The 19,319-nt window shown below is 40.4% G+C and overlaps 1 protein-coding gene across 3 annotated transcripts in view; it reads right to left on the bottom strand.

The window, feature by feature from the left end:
- Positions 1-19,319, bottom strand: part of runx1 (RUNX family transcription factor 1) — a 233,737-nt gene that overhangs the window by 60,988 nt on the left and 153,430 nt on the right. For all 3 annotated transcript variants that reach the window (XM_060833748.1, XM_060833749.1, XM_060833750.1), the window contains exons 3-5: positions 5,061-5,305; positions 4,187-4,343; positions 2,435-2,539 (exon numbers count right to left, since the gene is read on the bottom strand). In XM_060833748.1, coding sequence (XP_060689731.1) covers positions 2,435-2,539; positions 4,187-4,343; positions 5,061-5,305 — 507 coding nt within the window. The remainder of the gene's footprint in view (positions 1-2,434; positions 2,540-4,186; positions 4,344-5,060; positions 5,306-19,319) is intronic.

Below are 19,319 nucleotides of genomic sequence, written 5' to 3'. Positions count from 1 at the left end.
GTTTGTTTCAATTTTTAAATGTTATAACCTTAATGACATGTATAATCATTTTTAGTACATTACTTTACTTATGAAGTCAGCAATGCCACCAATTGCAACCACCCAAATCTCACAAATTCACACAAGCCATTCAGATATTCAATGTGTCTGTGGATGTTTTAAATGCTGAGGGCTTATCAAGTCAGTTTAGGAAATGTTGGGCTTATTTTTTATATATTTTTTTAAAAATACTATGCACAAATATAATGGGATGGTGAAGAGAGAAATGAAAGAAGAAAGAATTGCAGGAGAAAATGAGGATCTACTATGAATTAACAGAACAGCACTTTTTTTTTAGCCAAAACAATAGTCTGAGTAATACAACTCAAATCAGTTGAAGAATGATTAATTTTGTTAGATTATAATAGGTGCAGCCTGGGATTAGTTTAAAAGTCAGGGCAGAACAGATAACTTTTTAAATACAAATATTTACAGGAGTCAAAACAACCAAATGTATAATTACATTTATGCCAGGTATACATTTTAAAAGCCGAACACACAAAGTCTGAGTTAAATTGCTAATAAATAACAAATCCTGGATTTTAAATAAGCAAATCTTCTAAAAACAATGAAGCTACATTGATGCTTGTTACTCATCTGTCCCTTATATCTGTATTTTCCTTATAATTTACTACTAATGTATTCAAAATGGTCACTTGTGCCAAATTTTCAAGGGAACATCTTTGTAAGTCACTTGCAATTAATTCTACATTAAAATTTGCAGTTTTACATCTCTCAGTAAAAATTAACTAATGCTTAATCATCAATAATTCCAATTCCATGGTTATTGTTTAAATTAGAAAGAATGTGATTAGTTTAACTACTAGCCCATACTTAATCGTGCTTAAGTGTTTACTACGTGTGTAGAGTCAATCTGTTTTTGTATTCACATTGTAGTGTAGCAACTGCTCCAGGAAAACAGTGTAATGCTTTGGATAGATCTTAAGTCATCATCAGATAATTCCAGGAATAGAAACAAACTATTTTTGCTTTACAGTTTTTGAATATAACTATTGACTCAGAACAATCCATTATGGTTATTAGATATAACTATTATTTTGTGATAATAGTAATAAAAAATTGCAACTAAACAGATTACATGATTTATCAACATTAACAATTAGTTTTAATACTTTTTATTAATCTTTGCTCAACAATGAGTACAATTGTCAAATATGATTGTTTGCAATGAGATTAATTTACATGAAATAACAGCTTCAGCTATTATATCCTGGCCACGATTAACAATTGAGACAACGTTATTATCTATTTGAGACTAACCTATGGTATATCTTGTAAATTAATGTAACTAACTCGAGAGGTGTTTAAACTAAATTATACATTAGAATGTTTGTTGGTATTTGTTCCTTTGTAATAACAACTTATGAATGGGATAATTTATAAAATGATGCAACATTCTTTTATAATTAAATACACATTTAGAGATTAGTCTGATGCTGATATGCTTGCTTAAAGTAACTAAATCCCTACAAATAATTTCTGATCAATATTTCATTATTTAAATATTCAGAATCTTCTTGCCATTTTATTTGTTTTTTAGGCACGGATGTGCGTGTGTAGACTTTTTTTTAAATGACATAGCCTATGAAGTTGATTTAGTAAATTGCAAGACTTTTATATTATTTGTTTTAATTTCGCTGTACGGTTCACACGCGAAACCATTCCTTTTCAACAACTAACAGGTAACAATGTTCCATCAACGTATTGAACTGAGAACCAGTTCCAGAGATTCACAAAAGAGCCGCGTCAATGGGCAGTATGTTGCAGGTCGGGCAGCAGAAGGGGTTTAAATTTCGAGATGTCGAAGGGATCTAAAGCATTTGCTATTTTTTTTAATTGGCTGCTGCAATAATTCACTAGAACGCTATTGGAATAAGGTATGGATTTGATTCTACGCTCCCTCTACCATATGCGCTCCATTGATAATCTTCAAGTGTATATTAGAGAGCTATTTTTTTCTTTATCAAAGTATTCCGTTTACCTGTCCACAATAAAGGAACACACACTCTTAAAAGAAACCCTCCTGCTTCTGAAGTTGACGATCAGCATCCCAGTAGCGGATGCTTCCCAGTGTGTGCTGTTGCAACACTGGGGGCTGCTACATTTGAAAATGTAGGAAGCGTGGCGTTCAGCTTTTACAGATCGTGGTTTTAAAACAGCAGAGGTTACTAATGTGGTGGAGGACAGAGTGACGGCTTGCCCGTCCGGTCCTGATGAAGGGCTTATGCTCGAAACGTCGAATTCTCTATTCCTGAGATGCTGCCTAACCTGCTGTGCTTTGACCAGCAACACATTTGCAGCTGTGATCTCCAGCATCTGCAGACCTCATTTTTTACACGACTAAAAGATAAACAATGGTAAATGGAGTACTCACTCCTGGGTTCCCTGGGCCCGTCAACCGTGATCTTGATGGCTCGGTGGTACGTAGCGACTTGAGGTGGGTTTGTGAACACCGTGATTGTCAACGTAAAACTCTTCCCTGCAACGGGGGGGGGGGGGGGGGGGGGGAGGCAAAATAACAGATGAGTCAGCTCTAACAACAATGAAGAGAAGACAAAATGAAACCTGATTTTGTTACAATCTTAACACACAAACCTGAAAAAGCTCCCATTAAACTGGACCCAATTTCCTGCAGGCGGTCACCACTTATTGTTAAACACCGACCTCACATATCTGAAAGATTTCTGGCCAACACTAATTGTTGCCGTGGGTCATTACTGTTTCTTATTTACTGAATATTACAGCTTTTCCTATTAGGCCAAACAATTTCCTGTGATATTAGGTTGAATTTTAATAAACTGTGCAATAACGAGATTGGCCCTGAATTTATACTCAATGCTATACTGAAGCATATTTTAAAGGTGACTTGAATATTATAGAAAAGCCTTTGCATTTTTGTGATTTTCAATGTGCGGCGTATGTTATTTTAGTCAGAAGTCACACAGGATACCAGGCTATAGTTTGTGATTTCAAAGCTTATGGTTTTAAATAAACCTGTTGGACTATAACCAGATATCGTGTGACTTCTGACTTTGTCCACCCCAGTCCAACACCGATACCTGCTCGTCATGTTTTATTTTAAGCGTCGTTTAAATGCTGGAGTAAAATACTGGGCGGGATGTCTGGTCAATTTTGACTTCACTTGCAAGAGAATGCAATGTGTCATGGTTTGATTTCACACCAATAGCGTGAACTGTCCCGTGGATACAATTGGCAGTCAGTGGTCAGCCAGGGGCGGGAGGGTCATGGTTTGAGTGCTGCCAATGTGGACATGGTTGGATTGGAGTGAGAAGGCGAGCGGATCTGCTATGACGGTTATACGTATGGAAGGCTAAATAAAGCGCCACTCTGTTTAACACTGGCGTAAAAACAATGACTGCAGATGCTGGAAACCAGATTCTGGATTAGTGGTGCTGGAAGAGCACAGCAGTTCAGGCAGCATCCTAGGAGCAGCAAATCGACGTTTTGGCCAAAAGCCCTTCATCAGGAATGAAGGCAGAGAGCCTGAAGGGTGGAGAGATAAGCTGGAGGAGGGTGGGGGTGGGGAGAAAGTAGCATAGAGTACAATAGGTGAGTGGGGGAGGGGATGAAGGTGATAGGTTGGGGGGGGGGAGGGGGGAGTGGATAGGTGGAAAAGAAGATAGACAGGTAGGACAAGTCATGGGGACAGTACTGAGCTGGAAGTTTGGGACTGGGGTGAGGTGGAGGGAAGGGGAAATGAGGAAACTGTTGAAGTCCACATTGATGCCCTGGGGTTGAAGTATTCTAAGGTGGAAGATGAGGCGTTCTTCCTCCAGGCGTCTGGTGGTGAGGGAGCGGCACTGGGGTGTTGATCTAACCGTCGCTCCTGCTCACCCAAACAAATGAGACATCAGTAACCATCACTAGCTTCCTGAGTAGGGAGTTACCCCTACTCTCTTGCATAGGCAATCAACCAGTCTGGATATTTCTGAAAGCAGTTCTCAGCCTGGGGTTGTTTTGTCACTCAGTAGTTCTGGTATGTGGACATTGACTTTGAAGCGAGCAAGGGAGTGAAGGGTGAGAGAACAGGGAGGATAAGCTGTATCCAGGCCTGAGTTGAAGAGGGGGGAGGGGGTGGGGGCAGTTTGCGGCTCTTCGACCGTACCTCGGCCACTGCGTCCGACGAAACGCAGGTCATTGAAGCGGGCTACTTGATTCTTCATGACCGCCGTGGCGTTCCGCAGCTCGGCCGAGTAGTTCTCATCGTTGCCGGCCAGGACCGTGACCAGGGTCCCGTCAGGGACATCTCCCAGAGCGACCACCTGTAACCCGGGGAGAGAAAGAGAGAGAGAGAGAGAAACTGAGACAGAGCAGCACTCAGACCACAAGAGACACTGCTGACCGCTAGACCTCCAACAACTTCCCATTTAAACATTCCGTCAGAATCTGCCAAAAAACCTCCTCTCTCCCCCACCCTGATTAAGACAGCGCCGACGAAGGGTCACCGGAGCCGAAACTCTGATTTCCCTCCACTGATGTTGCCAGGCCTGCCGAGCTTTTCCAGGCCAATTACTAACACAGCCCCCTGCTTTAAAACAAAACCCACCCCGCTCTGAACCCGGACATTGAGGGGTGTATATCATTTCTGTAAAAAACAAACTACTGCCTCTCCAGCCTGACAGAGTTCAGTCTACTCGCCTGAACATAAACATATAACAGCCTGTCCTTAAAGTCAGCCAGTGTAAGAATGGCAGTGGGAAGGGATGCAATGCACTGTGTATTTGAATTGTTTCGGATCCTTAATCAGCCACAAAACAGGATTTAAAAATGTACACACACTTGTTAGAAAAAAAGAGCTAAATAAAACCTGCGCATTTAATGTTAAGAATATATATCGTGGCCATGAAAAGTACTCGCGCGTTAAACAAGGGCCGATTGAGAACTCGAGTGTAACAGTTAACAAGGAACGCTTTCTGACAGAGAGAGAGAGAGGCAGAGTCCCAAGAAAGTATAAGAAATGGAAAAGCTGCCGCACTCACCTTAAATGCGATTGGTAGGGTCTTGTTACACCTCCAGTGAGTCGGGAGGACGGAGCAGAGGAAATTCGGACTGTCCGTCCGGACCAGCTCCCCGGGATGATCGGCTAAAACGTCGACCATGCTGCGATCGGTGGCTCGGAGTTTACTCAGGGCGCTCTCCTGCGGGGCCAGCGGGAGAGAGTCGCTCATCTTCCCCGTGCTCAGCGTGGTGGAAGGCGGCGTGAACCGGCGGCTGGTGTTGGTATCTACAGGGATACGCATCACAACAAAACTTAACAATCTCAGAAGGGAGGGAAAATAATGTAAGAGAAGCGAAAATTAAAAGAAAAAACAGTGGGCAGCAACGCAAAAACTTGAGCCTTGGGATCTTTTTCTGCCTTTTCTCGATCCACCTGCGATGCGGGTCAGCCCAAAGTCTGAACTCCAGCAAGAAAACTAAACACAAGGGCTCGGGGTTTTTTTTTGGATCAGTCCTGGTTCCAAGAATGAACTGTCCACCTGTCGACGTTCTGTTGCTGGGCTTCCCTTTCACTTTTCAGTCTCATTGCACATTTCTGACAGTCGCCTGCTTTGCATGATCCTCCAGCCTTGGTGGACACTTTAAGATGTTATCTGAAACCCCGCGGAAGACCGACCCAGACCGCTCTCGTTTTCTTTCCAAGCGTCACGGTAGTTTAATCCAGCGATCAGAACAATAAAATAAGCAATATACCAGGAGCCTCGGTCCGTTCAGATAGAATGGTTTTTCTTTTTGATAAAATAAAAGTCCCCAGAATGTTCTCCTCTTCCACGGGGTTTCAGTCACGGTTTGCTTATCGGTGCTTTCGCTTTCGAGATCTTTATTTTGGGAGCCGCGTGGTTTTGCAGTTCGGTTAGACTTGCGGCTCTGCTGTGGTTTGAGACACATACAAACACCGCATATGTAATCTCCTGACCGAAATTCAGAGCCCAAACACAAACACACAGACACACACACACACACACAGACAGAGACTTTAGTTCAAGATGAACTTCACACAAGAGACACCCGCCCTGAAGACGACTCTGAGCCAAATAACTAGAAAAAAGTCTTGCGAGTCGTTTTTTTTCACAAGCTGGCGAAACTTCCTTTTTTTAAAAAAAATAAAAAAGAACCCAGGCTTCAGAAGAAATTAAATGTTTCTTTTTTCACTCATAAATAATGTTTCTCTCTTCTGCACCGGCATTCCTCTTTTTTAAACGTCTGTCTTTGTTGTTGTTGTAAAATGAAAGTATTTTGGTATGTCGTGCACCACTGGAACACTCCTAGGTACAAAAGCAGGAGCAGTGCAGCGCTTTATGAATGAGGCTTCCACATGCCCTGTCCTTCTGATTTAAGGTGAATATCTCGGGATTGCTCCACACTGAGAGCTCCGCACAGTCTCGGCGGCGCGCATCAACCCCCTTTCATTTGCATATCATCCGTCACCAACCAATCGACGCCGCCTCCAGGAGCTCGGGGCCCGGGTAGGAAGGAACCCATTGGTCCTCTCTCCAGCCAATCAAAGGCGGCCGGCGAAGGTAGAAGTGCGCTCTTCAGACACCACCCCTCCGCCAACCGGGACGCGCGCGAGCGTGCGGCTGGGCCACGCGGATCGGAGCGGGGGGCGCGCACTAGGCAGGCGGTTGCGAGCTTCGCTTCCGTCAATGGGATTCCTCGGCGCTCTCCCCCACTCTAGCAGCAGCAGCAACAGCAGCAGCACTTAACCTCCCGCCCCCGCGCTTCACTTTGTAGCGCGGAGCAGTTCGAAAAAGCTGCTTTTCAATAGGGAATATCTTAAATCTCACTTATTCCTCTTCTATTATCGATCAAAACAAGAACCCTCATTTTTAGAAATCCTTTCTTTCTGTTTTTGGATGGGAATGGGGGTAAAAACGTTTAAATTATGCTTTGGCCCGTCCAGTTAACTTCGTCTGTATTGGTAATCTCTCCCCCCGCAATCTGCCGACTGTGGTTTATATACTCTGCTGACAGCTAAATATTTACACCATAAATTAGATTTGGAATATATATCAGTCATTTCTTTTGTAATGCTATGCCTTTTTTTTGGATTTCAGGTTTTTAACTCCTCAACATGAAACACTGGTAAACAAGCAATTTTTCGGGTTGACAAGAAGGTGGGTTAATTTGCGGGACTGTTATCTGCAAACATTAGTTTGCAAAAAAAACCCCCTGGGATAAATATCATTTTGATTTGCAAAGCTGTGGAAATCGTCATTTATAAAACAAATCTACGCCCCATGACTGCAACTTGACCATTCCTTATGTGTACATTGCAAAATATTTGTCAGCCCTATTTGATATTAACATACACGCCCTCAAACGGATCAGATGTGATTTAGAAGATTAACAATGATCGATTTTTGCACATGGCCCGTTTAAAACATAAAATGAAGTTTCAAACAATTGAGAAATTGCACTCTAAAGTGCTGTATTTTGTCCCGGCGATTTCCCCTTAAGGTTGCCGACACTTCCTGGTCTGATGGTGATGTTCATGGGTCTGGGCGCTGATAGATAATCCAACAGGTATGATTTCAATCCCACATCGACGGTGCTTTGTGACCCTTTGAAAACCGCAGGAATCCAGCTACTGTCTGCAACAAGATCAGCGACAAATGTAGCGAGAGTGGAAGGTTAAGACAGCGTGAGACTCTCCTCACAACCGATTCATGGGGGGTGGGGGTGGGGAGGGGGTGTAATGGGCTGCAATTTCACTCGTTTCCTGACGTGGAGGAGGGCTTAATTGATGAACCCGATGACATAAAAAGAAAGCACGCAATATCCAGTTTTCTCCAGTCAGGCGTGCAAGTCATGGAAAAGCTGCTACGCTGGAGCTGCGGAGCGGGCGGATGAACTCCAGGGGGCAGCAATGGACCTTCAAGCGGAGTTGGAGTGAGGCCTGACTGCTCTGCTATGACAGGAGTTCTGGGTTTGACTGTTGAATCACTTTTAAAAAAAAATATAGGGCAAGCATTACATTTTCGAAAAGAGAAACAAAAAAAAAGATGTGCATTAACCCCCTCCACGTCATGGGCGACTTCATCTCCTGACAGACTATAACTAACTGCGAATATTTATTTTAATCCTCGTGTCATACATATCATGAGCTAGCCACCCCCTGCGCGATGTCTGCATGTCTTGGCAGTACATTTTAGTTTCTATAGCTAAACAGGAAGAGTCTCAGTAAAGATATGAGTATTATGAAAAATGCAGCGACAGCCTTTTTTAAGAAAAAAATTCCAGTCGATTTAACAGAATATAACTCTTTGAGGGCTACATAACAGTACGTCCAAAAATAACAAGACAGTTGGAATTATTGATTTTATTTAACTTCGGAGATTCACATGAATTAAATTATGTTCATAAGATTGAATTATTATTTGGCGAAATGCACAGGGCGGCAGGATAAATGTCTACTGACAAAATTGTAATAGATTTTTTGAAATACCAAATCCAGCTTTATTAAATTGAATGATTTTAAATTGTGACTGCCCGTCTTCTCTTATTCCCCCAAACCCGTTGCTTTATTATTAGGCATAATCTAAAACTATTCTATGTAAGGATTTTAAAAGCTATTTTCATTTTAAAAGTCTCGGTAATAAATGATATTTACAGTTTAATTGTTCATCACATACTTTTAGTTTATAATGTCTTGAAAAGCTAAACTGCGGTACATTTCTGTGAGCTGTATGTAGTGGCAAAAATATGTTAACGTTTCATCAATCTTTAATCGATGCGAAAATGTCGTTCAATAATATCACATACATCTGATACTAACATCGGGTTCTTAATTATACTTCATTCATAATTGAAAATGGACTTCCAAATTAAATGACTTGTTCGAATACCCAAGATCCCAGAGGGTTTGAGTCACCCAGATATGCTAAATATCAATACTGAACTTGCAAGTAAAGAACTGCAGATTCTCAAACGCGTTTCCAGCCCGCTATTAAAATGAAGAGGACCCTGGGCACTCCACAGTGTAAGTGTCTATCTTGCCCTCCGGGATAAGACAAGACAAAAACAGATTCAGTCATATTTAGGATTAGTGGAAACAACATTTGATTAATGTAACTTCACTGTCTGGAACAGAAACAATCAAACTCAGGAATTGTCAGAAACAGCAGCCTTGTTAAGGTTAGAATCAATGTTAACACACAGTAATAGTCTGGTTAGAGTTTGAGTCAATGTTAATATACAGTAGCAGCTTGGTTAGAGTTTGACTGAATACTAGCACACAGTAGCAACCTGGTTAGAGTTAGAGTCAATGTTAAGACACAGTAGGAGCCTTGTGCGAAGCCAGACATTGAGTTAGCTGAGACAGTCTCAGAAATAATAGTTCAGTGATAGGATTAGGATTAGCAGAGAGAAACCAAAACAGTGTTATCAGAAATAACGAGGGATGCATTTAACAGCGAGGACTATGTTCAGTAAGGAGTTTGGCACCTTGAAACTCTGTCTCCGATAGCAAGAGGCTGTCAACATCTCAAACCGCTGCCTAAACTCATATCCTTCCTCGCCCAAAGTATTCCTTAAGATTTAACGGTTTATTGACAATATCCAAGTGATTCACGCGACTTTGATAATAAACGTGAACCAGAAATTCAAAACTATGTCTTATGACAGTGCACTGCAAGCTAATTAGCGTTCTTTTTTAATCAGCGGAATGTTTGCGTTATTAAATTTGATATTTTCGTAATTGGACAGGTGACTTTGGAAGGAGGAACTGTGAGCCCAGTTTAAGAAATGTGAGAAACCAATACATTGAAATATCTTGTCTCCTTATCGATATTACAGTTTCATTGATATCACTGATTGGTGGAAAATTGAAGATGCTTGTTCGCTATAACTACACACTCGCGCGGACGAACACCGTTTAAAGATAAAATATTCAAACGGACCAAACACACCTTTTGAAACTATTTCAACAAGCCACCATTGATTCGACCGAGCAGGCTGGCAAAAAGTAGAAATTAAAGATCAGAATATTTGTTCAGCCTGGGGTGAAGTTAACGTTGTCTTTAAATTTGTGTATTTGACCAGGGCCCCGGTTCTTGTTAATGAGGGTTCATTACAGTCTGGGGATCATTAAACATTTCACAATCTCTACAAAAAGCTGGCACTTCTGCCTGTGACACTTTCTCTTGTCTCCCGTGCGCAGGGAATGTGCCTAAACGATCACACCGCCCAGTTTTGTTATGAGTTGAAATTGAGCACCTTTTAGTGATCCAACTGCCTGCAGGAATTTAACGTCCGCAGGGGCAAAACAAAGAAAAAAACCCCAAAAAGATACGTTAAAATGCAGTTGCTGATTCTTTCATATGTGGCCAGTCCCAGTTAGATCAGATCGGGTGTAACCAAATTAATTTTGAATAGCACTTGTTCCGAATCAGTGATCAATCGAATCAAGTTAAACTGAACTTTATTTCTCCTCAGAACCAATGGGCGCAGTACACGGAGTGAGAAATTGTTAGATGTATTTGTAAATGTTGTGTTAAATGTAAAATGTAAATGTTTTCTTTTTGTTTTTCAATAAAAATCTATAATTCCCATTTCCCAGCCGTTGGTAACAAAACTAAATAAAAAAAATCCCGTAAAACTTGCACTGGGGTTTTCGGAGAGTTTTAACGTGATGTATAACAGGACAGGACAGGACCATGTTGGAAGTAGCCCTTAAAATAAGGTGACAGACTAATTGCACATGACTCCATGGGTAACAACTTCAGTTACCAATCCCATTGATTACTATTGATGCCAGCATTTCTTGGCGCTCCTGTGTTCAAATATCCATTAATTCTGGAGCCCTATTACACATTACTGAGCGACCGCCCGCTTTTCCATATAATTTGCAGTAGGAAAAAAGTAAATAAACAGGACTATCTTAAGATATCCGTCCTCCTCTCGTCCAGGTCCGTTTAATTTGCAGCTCACTTGCCCGTTCCCAGGAGACAGATCATGTCTCCAACAACTCCTTCCACATTGGTCATGTCAGAATTTAAACACCGGAATCATACAATTGTCAGCTTTCAATTAAATCTAACTTTTGAAGTAGCCACATATTAATGCATTTCTAATCGAGAGTGCACACTTCTGTTAAAAGGCTGAGCAATTCGATATTGTATAGTCCCAGCATCATTCTCATCACATTGCTCCGCTTACATTCAGGACTGTTCATCCAGATGGAAAGATAATTCATAATTCAGCGCAGGCAGGTAACTCAGTTGTATTTTTCTGTCCTTTGTTTGTGTTTTGAAAGCAGGACGGATACTCCTGGGTGTGAATATTTCTTTTGAATCAACAGGATGTTCAGTGGCATTTTCCAAATGGATTTCATTTAGAGCAAAGTAACTCGCGTGGCTGCTCCGAATCACTATAGGATTCAGTATTCGCTGCGTAGAAAACGCCACTTCCAAAACTAGGCTGAGCCCAACGGCCGCATCCCAAAACAGCACCAAGGGATGGCCTGAGAAACCTCACTGTGTGTCATATTTTTAAAATAATAAAGACATTAGAATTAGATTACGGACGCCTTCTTGACTTGAGGGATTTGTCATGAAGTAAAGTTTCCAAGATGCCTCCTACAGCAGGATTTTATAACGTGCCCGTTTATATGAACTATTCTTTCACCACGTTATGCTTCCTACAGCCAGCTTTCCGCTGACCATGGTACTTGCTTTAATAATCTTGCTGAGGACGAGGACATTCAACTCTTTCGGGAGCAGAAAGAGGCCTCGTAGCTACAGGCTTGTTCCCAGCAGGCGTTGGCAATGCTGAGTCGTTTCCTTGTGGTGCTAACGGTGCTGTGACATTGAGGACGTTCATCCATAGGGAATGCCAGTCCCAATGCTGCACCATCACACCTCAACCTTACAACTTGTACAGCCCACTTTCATTGTCTGTGCTGAGAATCGATCTTATTCAGTCTTTGAGATCCTGGGGCAGGTGAAATCCAAGCTACCTCAACCCGATCAGTAACCCTGGGCTGGGGATTTGGTCCCTGATTATATGAATACATGCCTCAGAATCACAAACAGATCAAATATTGTACAAGAAATGTTTTCAAACGACCCTGTTCCCTCGGAAACATTTCTTGTCCTAAGTGTCGGAATAGGTTTCACCCTCTGCAATATTATTGTAGTTACTAACTATACTTGAAACCGCGATTTCCGTATTTGGATTTCCCAGGCTATTTAATATTGTACCATTTGCTGGTTACATACCTGAATTCTTTCCATTTGATACCACCCACTCTGTACCGTGTGTGGGTCGGCTTAAAACAGTAGCTTTTTTTTGGAGCTTTCTTTAAAATGAATTTAGATTTGAATTTAGTTCCCCCCCCCCACCTTGAGTTTATAGGCGCTCTATACAATCAGTGTTCACTTCCACGCACTATTGACTGACGAGGGAGAGAAAGGACCCAACATTGTGATTTATAGAAGCAAAATCTTCAGTCCAGTCTGTTTCAACAAATAGTGGCGTTTAAACTCTTTTCATCCGCGTGGGTTTCCCCTTTTAATTTAGTTCTCTCAGCTACTGAGAGAGTTTCTCTGTGTGAGCATCGAGAGCACGGCTATTCAAACAGTCCCTAAACCTTACAGAGATGAATAGTCACACCCTTTGCCAAAGCTGGGGTTTGTGGCTGGGATCGCACACTCTGCCTTATGCTGTAACCCAAGCAGGCAAATATTTCATGCTATTGCAAGGAAGTTGCTCCCACAGTTTCTTCCGGCGTGAACTTGAGCTACAAATCTTATCTTGCACACGATACTTATCTGTATTTTATTCCCGACCACCCCCTTACCCTGTCTCTTTCCATTCCAATTACGTACCTCTCATTACAACAAAAGTACGAGTCATGTAGCAATGTTTATTTCAGTTAGTACCTGCTACGTTGTCATGGGAACCAATTATGTTTAAAAAAACCCACCTTGGCATCTGCAAGGGGTTATTCAGGTGTCGGAGAACTAACATTTGTGAAACACTACAATCACATCTGATTGAATTAAACATACCGGGGAGCTAGCAACCACGATCGACACCACTAACGTCTCATCCCAGCCACAGTTAAAAGCCACAAGTTTAGCTCTCTAACCGTTCCTTCCACTGAACAGACTCATTGCAAAGACATTTCAAGAAAATTCACTCTGAGTGTAACTCAGCCACCGGAAGGTTATGGTTGAAATATAGGTTTTGATACGCCATAACATTTTGGCTGGGCTCGGAAAATGTTTTTGTTTTTAAAAGAATAATCCATCTCCCAAACGTAATTGCGACGAGATAGCGCCTGGAGAGGGGAGACAAACAGAGCAAACGAGTTGGAGTGGCTTGACATCCGTGACTAAACTTGCTCATTGTTTGCTGGCCCATTCGCTCTCCAAATACAACAATATTGTATAAAAGCATCTAAAACACACTGAAAATGTTTTTGAAGCAGATTTGGTGTGAAAGTTAGCCATGTGCCTCGCCCAACAAATAAAGCCATATAATAATTATGAAAACTTGTGAATATGTTCAGTCAGGAGAATATTCCTAAATTCCTAAATAATTCCTAGACATAATTCCTAAATTGCTCATTACATAGTCCACATATCGCCACCAAGTCCTCATCTGTTTATATTGGACTAAACAATTTAATATGAATTTGCATAGTTAGAAATGTAACAATTTCTTAAGAAGGTAATGAGAAATTAATAGATTTTACTCTACCGATTATGCTGGTGGAAGCTTGGCTTTTTCGGATCAGGTACATTGCCCAGGATAAGTCAGAGGGCAAACAAAAATTCCCCTCATTCATGGCGGAGAACAGCAAGAGCAGGGATGGTCAATGAGAGTGAAGCACCAACTCTGAAAGACCACTGCTGGAGTAAGGTGCTGGCTTTTACTTGGACTCTTTCCTCCCCAAGAGGTGATTAAACTGGTAAATTGGGAAATGGCATGCAGTCAGGCTTAATAATGTTTTTCACTTACCAAATTCACCAGAGAGTTTGATTCATTTTTGCCTGAGGCATCCAAAACCTGGTAATTTCATTTAAGCATGAGAATGATGCTCACATTTCCCATCAAGTTAGCTAAAGTTGAGTTGCAAGTTGAACATCAAATCTTCTTACTAAAAACAAACTTTCAAAAATACATTTGACTGCATCGTGTTGAAATGGGTACACCAGAGAAAGACATCTTTGGAATGCAGTATAACATTCCAGAGGAATTACTGCTAGTGGAATTGGGGGACCAAAGCTGGTGCCCCTGGTGTTAGCCTATTGAGAATAAATGTAATAAAATCTCTGTTAAAATAAAAATAGAGGATTTTTTTTTCAAATAATAAGTACTCAATTACTTCTATTGTTGCCATTAGTGAATTAACTAAAAAGAGTAAATGATATTAGAATTTGCCAGTCAAAGTAACCAATTCCTGACAATTTGAAAGGGGTAGTGTCTCTCCAATAATACAGTTGAGGAAATTAACAATGCCATAGGTCTTGAAAGAAAGGAGAACTTGCATTTATCTAGGATGGTTTACAACCATTGATGTACCTCTGAGGAGTAATTGCTCTTGAAATGCAGGGAAACAGTTTAATTTCAACAAAGAGCAGACAGGATTCAGAAAGAGCATCAAGAGCAGCATGTTTGTAATTTAGGAAGAGCAAAAGAGAAAAAAAAGTTCAAAGCGGAGGACAGAGTATGAAATTGACAGAAGCAAAAACAGTTAGACTGGAGAAGGAAGTGATCAGAGAGGCTTTTATTGCCCATGCTCCAAATATTCCATTTCTATAAGAGATGAAGCATGATAACCTGATTTCACTATCAGAACCATGACTCTCATAGTTTGATAAATAACTGGTGGAATTATTAATATTGTTTTGTGTCTATTCCAACTATATGAGACTCCACAGACTGATAATAGTACAATTAATGCTAACTAATATTGATATCAGTTGCTGGTCTGTGTTGAGATTGCTCATCGCCATTGGAGTAACAAACAGAATTCTGCACTCCATTATTGCAATAAGACAAAACAAAAGAAAGTAAAGGAAGAAAGCAGAGAGAGAGAAAAAAACTCTTTCCTTTCTGAAGTTTCTGGATATATTTGAAGTTGGCCTGCCTGAATGGTTTGAAGATCTACCAACACTTTTGATTTTAGTTGGACTTGTAGGGGCATTGTCTGATACACCACCGAAGGTATCAGCAATGGAGATTTACAGGTGGAAGTAAATCTCCTTTTCATTAGGTGGGGGAAAGCTACTGAAACAAATGTGACTAAGCAGATTGGATGAGTGGCCAGAGGCTTCAATGCAAAACATAATTGTTTTTCAAAAGAGAAAAAAATAGCTATCTAAGGTAAGTCTTCTGACTCATATTTCCAATTGGTCAATCTGTATATTTGCACAACCTGTTGCTCCAATATTTACAATATTTCCTTTCTCTGATTATCTGCAGTGTGCTCCAATCACCATATTTTATTCCACCTACTTTGATCCTACTGCAGCACTTGACAACTGCTATGCTCCTTAAAGTTATATTCTTCCCTTCTGTGCACCCCTATTTTCTTTCACATACCAGCAGCACCTTTCTAGTCTGATTCGATCAGTGTCAAATCTTCTCATTCTTCTATCACTAATACAATCCATTCTTTTTTGCAGATAGGTTTGCATGTAAAACAAGGAGGCCACCACAAAGGAAGCAGAAGATGGAACATCGCTCAACCATGTGCTGTTTTTACTTGACAAACAAGTGCTGAATGTCATAAGCAGGGAACTTATCAGAAGTGTGAAATCTGATTAAATTGAAGGACATGCTCCACAGGGCTTTTAAATCAACCTTTTCTTCATTCCTCTCTCTCTTAAGCTCAATGCCACACACCCAGATGACAAATACCCACTCATCCACCTGTTTTTACATGCTATTAAATGGTATCTCTTCTGTCCTTTCCCATTGCAGACCCAGAAGAGCAAGACCAGCTTGGGAGGGAAGAGAAGTAGTCCATGATGCTCTGGGACTGTGGGATTTCAACAATGTGGGAACATCCCAGTACTTTTATCTCCTGCTTGTCAGCCTCCACAAGGAAGCTAATGAACATTTGTGACTTGGTAAATAGTGCATCAATGATCAGCCAGAGAACTGACTGCATAAAAAGCTGACTGATATTTTTGATGTCAACAGAAGCAGTTATCAAAGAAGTGAAGACATAAAAGTTTAGAGACCTTTCACTTTTGTGGGTAGTGTAGTGCATATCTTCATTTTTTGACTTAGTTCTTATTCTAGTAGGCTACATAAGTAAACTACATAAGAAAAGTAAATAGCAGTTTCCCTGCTTAAACACTGAAACCTGAAACACTGCCACCTTAAACACTGCAACTTTAAACACTGTCACTTTAAACACTATTGCTTTAAACTTTGCTGCTTTAAACATTGCCACTTTAAACATTGCCACTTTAAGCCTTGTCACTTTAAACACTGCCACTTGAAACGCAGCAGCTTTAACCACTACTGCCTTAAACACCGCAGCTATGTGAAATTCTGGTATGAAGTCCTATTTCAGGCCTCATGTGTCTTTGCCTTTGCCTCTTCAGATCGTTGCTGCTTTCCTGCAGCTGCTTTTCTTATTGATTTGACAATCTCAAGGGTAAACTCATCAGCATTTCCATGCTCACCAGCTCTGAAGCAGCAAATCCTGGTAGCATGTTCAGTGAAGTTTCAGTATGAGGATGAGGGACATAAGCTGGTTTGTAAATACAGCGAAGCCCTTCCGTGTTTATGAACTGCATCTTTTGCCTTTGGTTTGCTTCAAGTACTGAATGTGCTAACTATTTGAGTCTTCTATTTAGTGTACAATTTAGATGCAAAAATAAAAGATTAGAAACGAGATTAAGCAAAGAGACTTAAGCTCACCCATTCACTTTAGGTTGTGTTCTAGAAGTAAACAGACCATTTCTGGCAAAATCCTATTCTTCTGTTTTCTATGAATACATAGTACATCCAGTGCTGTGTCAATGCTTCTAATGTTTAAATATTAATAAATATAAGCCACTGTTGACCAGTTTTATTATTATAAGTTAGAACATCATTCACATAAGAATCAGAATCTATTAAGGGATAGTACATTGGTTATATTACAACAAGACAACAGTTATTTTTTGGAGGGTATTATAGGGGCAAACAATTTTAATGAATGAACACTATATTAGCCTACGTTTTACTTGCAGTTATTGATAATTGTGGTTTAGTACTGTATATATTGCAAGTGGTATAGTGAAGATGGCAGAGCATGGCAAAAAGTAATATTTACAGAGGGGTCAGGTTACATGTTAGTGGGTATACACTGCGTTCAATTGGTTTTGATTTAGTTTTGGTTGTCCTTTATGAATCATCATAATCAGTCTCCAATTTCTATAGTATATATTGCTTAAGCGTTTTTTGAACTTTAAAATTTTATGGGTGCTGATACAAGTCAGGTGAACTGAACATTGCAAGGGATGTTCAACTTGCCTGAAGGAGTTGCACTGTAGTTTCCTCTGAATCCTAGAGACTCCTTGCTGCCCAACAGATGAGTATATGAGACATTGATGTTACATGTAGATATCTATACACCTAGATTCAGTGGTTTTATCAAAAATGAAGTGCAAAGATCATTTGACTCCTATCAATAGACCACATCCTTGAACAGAGGAGTTAGGAGTATCAACGTTAATCAGGCTTTCTACTCATGATTGTTATCCAGTGAACACTGCTGGAAAAGCTCACAAGCAGAAAACTACTGCAAGTTCAGGAAAGGAAGAGAGACCATTGTGGGATGCTGCCAAATCTAATGAGTTTCTCCAGCTCTTTCTGTTTGTTCTAGATTTAGAGCATCTACAGTACTTTGCTTTTAATTACCAAAATGCGCACGTGAGTGGTAAATACATGGAGTCATGTTATTAACTCAGACCAGTTCCTTGCCCAATATTAAAGAATAAGTGGAACCTCACATGTTAATTTTTGAAGAAACCAATCATACATAAATTGAGTTATTAGACAAATATCAAGGGAATATTTGTATACTAGTTAGTTAGATGAACCAAATGTCTTTGCCTGCAATGTTCCTATTATTATGCTGCTATAATACAATAAATGACAGCAGTTAGCAATGTTTTAGCCCTGTTTCGCAAATTGGTGAGGCAATGTTATTTGGTAATGTGCATTATTGTGACAGTTCTGCTACTGAATGTTAATGCAATGTTTCAGCAACTTATAAACAAGGTGTTTCCTGATGGCTAGAGAAGCACAGTGGTCAGTCAGAGCTGTCTTTGGTTGTGTTGAAATGAGATAAAAGGCTTCCACCAGACATAATCAACACATATAGTCACCACTGAGAAGTAGGATAAGGTTATCACTGGAGTAGCTTGACACCAACTAACAGCACTGCACCCCCTCCCCCCACTTATTCCGCTGTGCAGTATATGCACTGTTCTTGCCAGTATTTAGCCTGTCCAATAATTCTGATGAGACTGGAGGGCACATGAAGCTTTCTGCACTTTAGTTTAAGGCAGAATTTCAGATTGAAAAACTCAGCCTTTGTTCTGTTTAATAATTCAAATGGAAGTATTGTGTGGATACTTTTAACTGCTACTTAAAAGTAATTAATTGATTTTCTGACATATCACTTAACAATATATTGCACTGACATGAAGTTGGAATCCACTGTTGATTGGAATGGATGATTTGATGGTTGCCCAGGCATTAGTTTAGCATAGAAAGTCAAGAAAACTTACTTCATTGTGGCTGGAAGAAATGTACAGCACTTGGAGGCTGTATCCTCTTCTTACTTGTTTTTGAAGCAGAGAATGTTCTTTGAGGAGTCTGAACTTCTCATGGTTCTATGATTGAGATGAATTGCTTTCTGCAAGTGACTGGATGGACAGAATCTCTTCTAGTCCTGTACTTTCCTAAATTTCTATATTGATATGTAACAAAGTTTAATGTGGACTTGTTTTAATCAACAACTGATAAGTATTTGGTCTTGGAGAACAAAAATAAGTAACTCACCTAGCATTAGTGAGTTTGATAAGAAACTGTTTGGGTTGCGTTTTGATCAAGGGCTGTAAAAATTGGTGATGACTCAGCCTTTAAGAACTTCAGTCGCTTTTGGCATTAGACAAGATTAGGATTAAAAGCATTTCTGTAATGAACCAGAGTAGTGCAATGGGTTATATGCTGGTGTTTCACCAATGGGACATTGAGTTCATATCCTGCTATAAACTAATGGG

The sequence above is a fragment of the Hemiscyllium ocellatum genome, chromosome 12 (genome assembly GCF_020745735.1).
Source record: "Hemiscyllium ocellatum isolate sHemOce1 chromosome 12, sHemOce1.pat.X.cur, whole genome shotgun sequence".
Taxonomy (NCBI): Eukaryota; Metazoa; Chordata; class Chondrichthyes; order Orectolobiformes; family Hemiscylliidae; genus Hemiscyllium; species Hemiscyllium ocellatum.
This window is presented reverse-complemented; position numbering and strand designations above follow the sequence as displayed.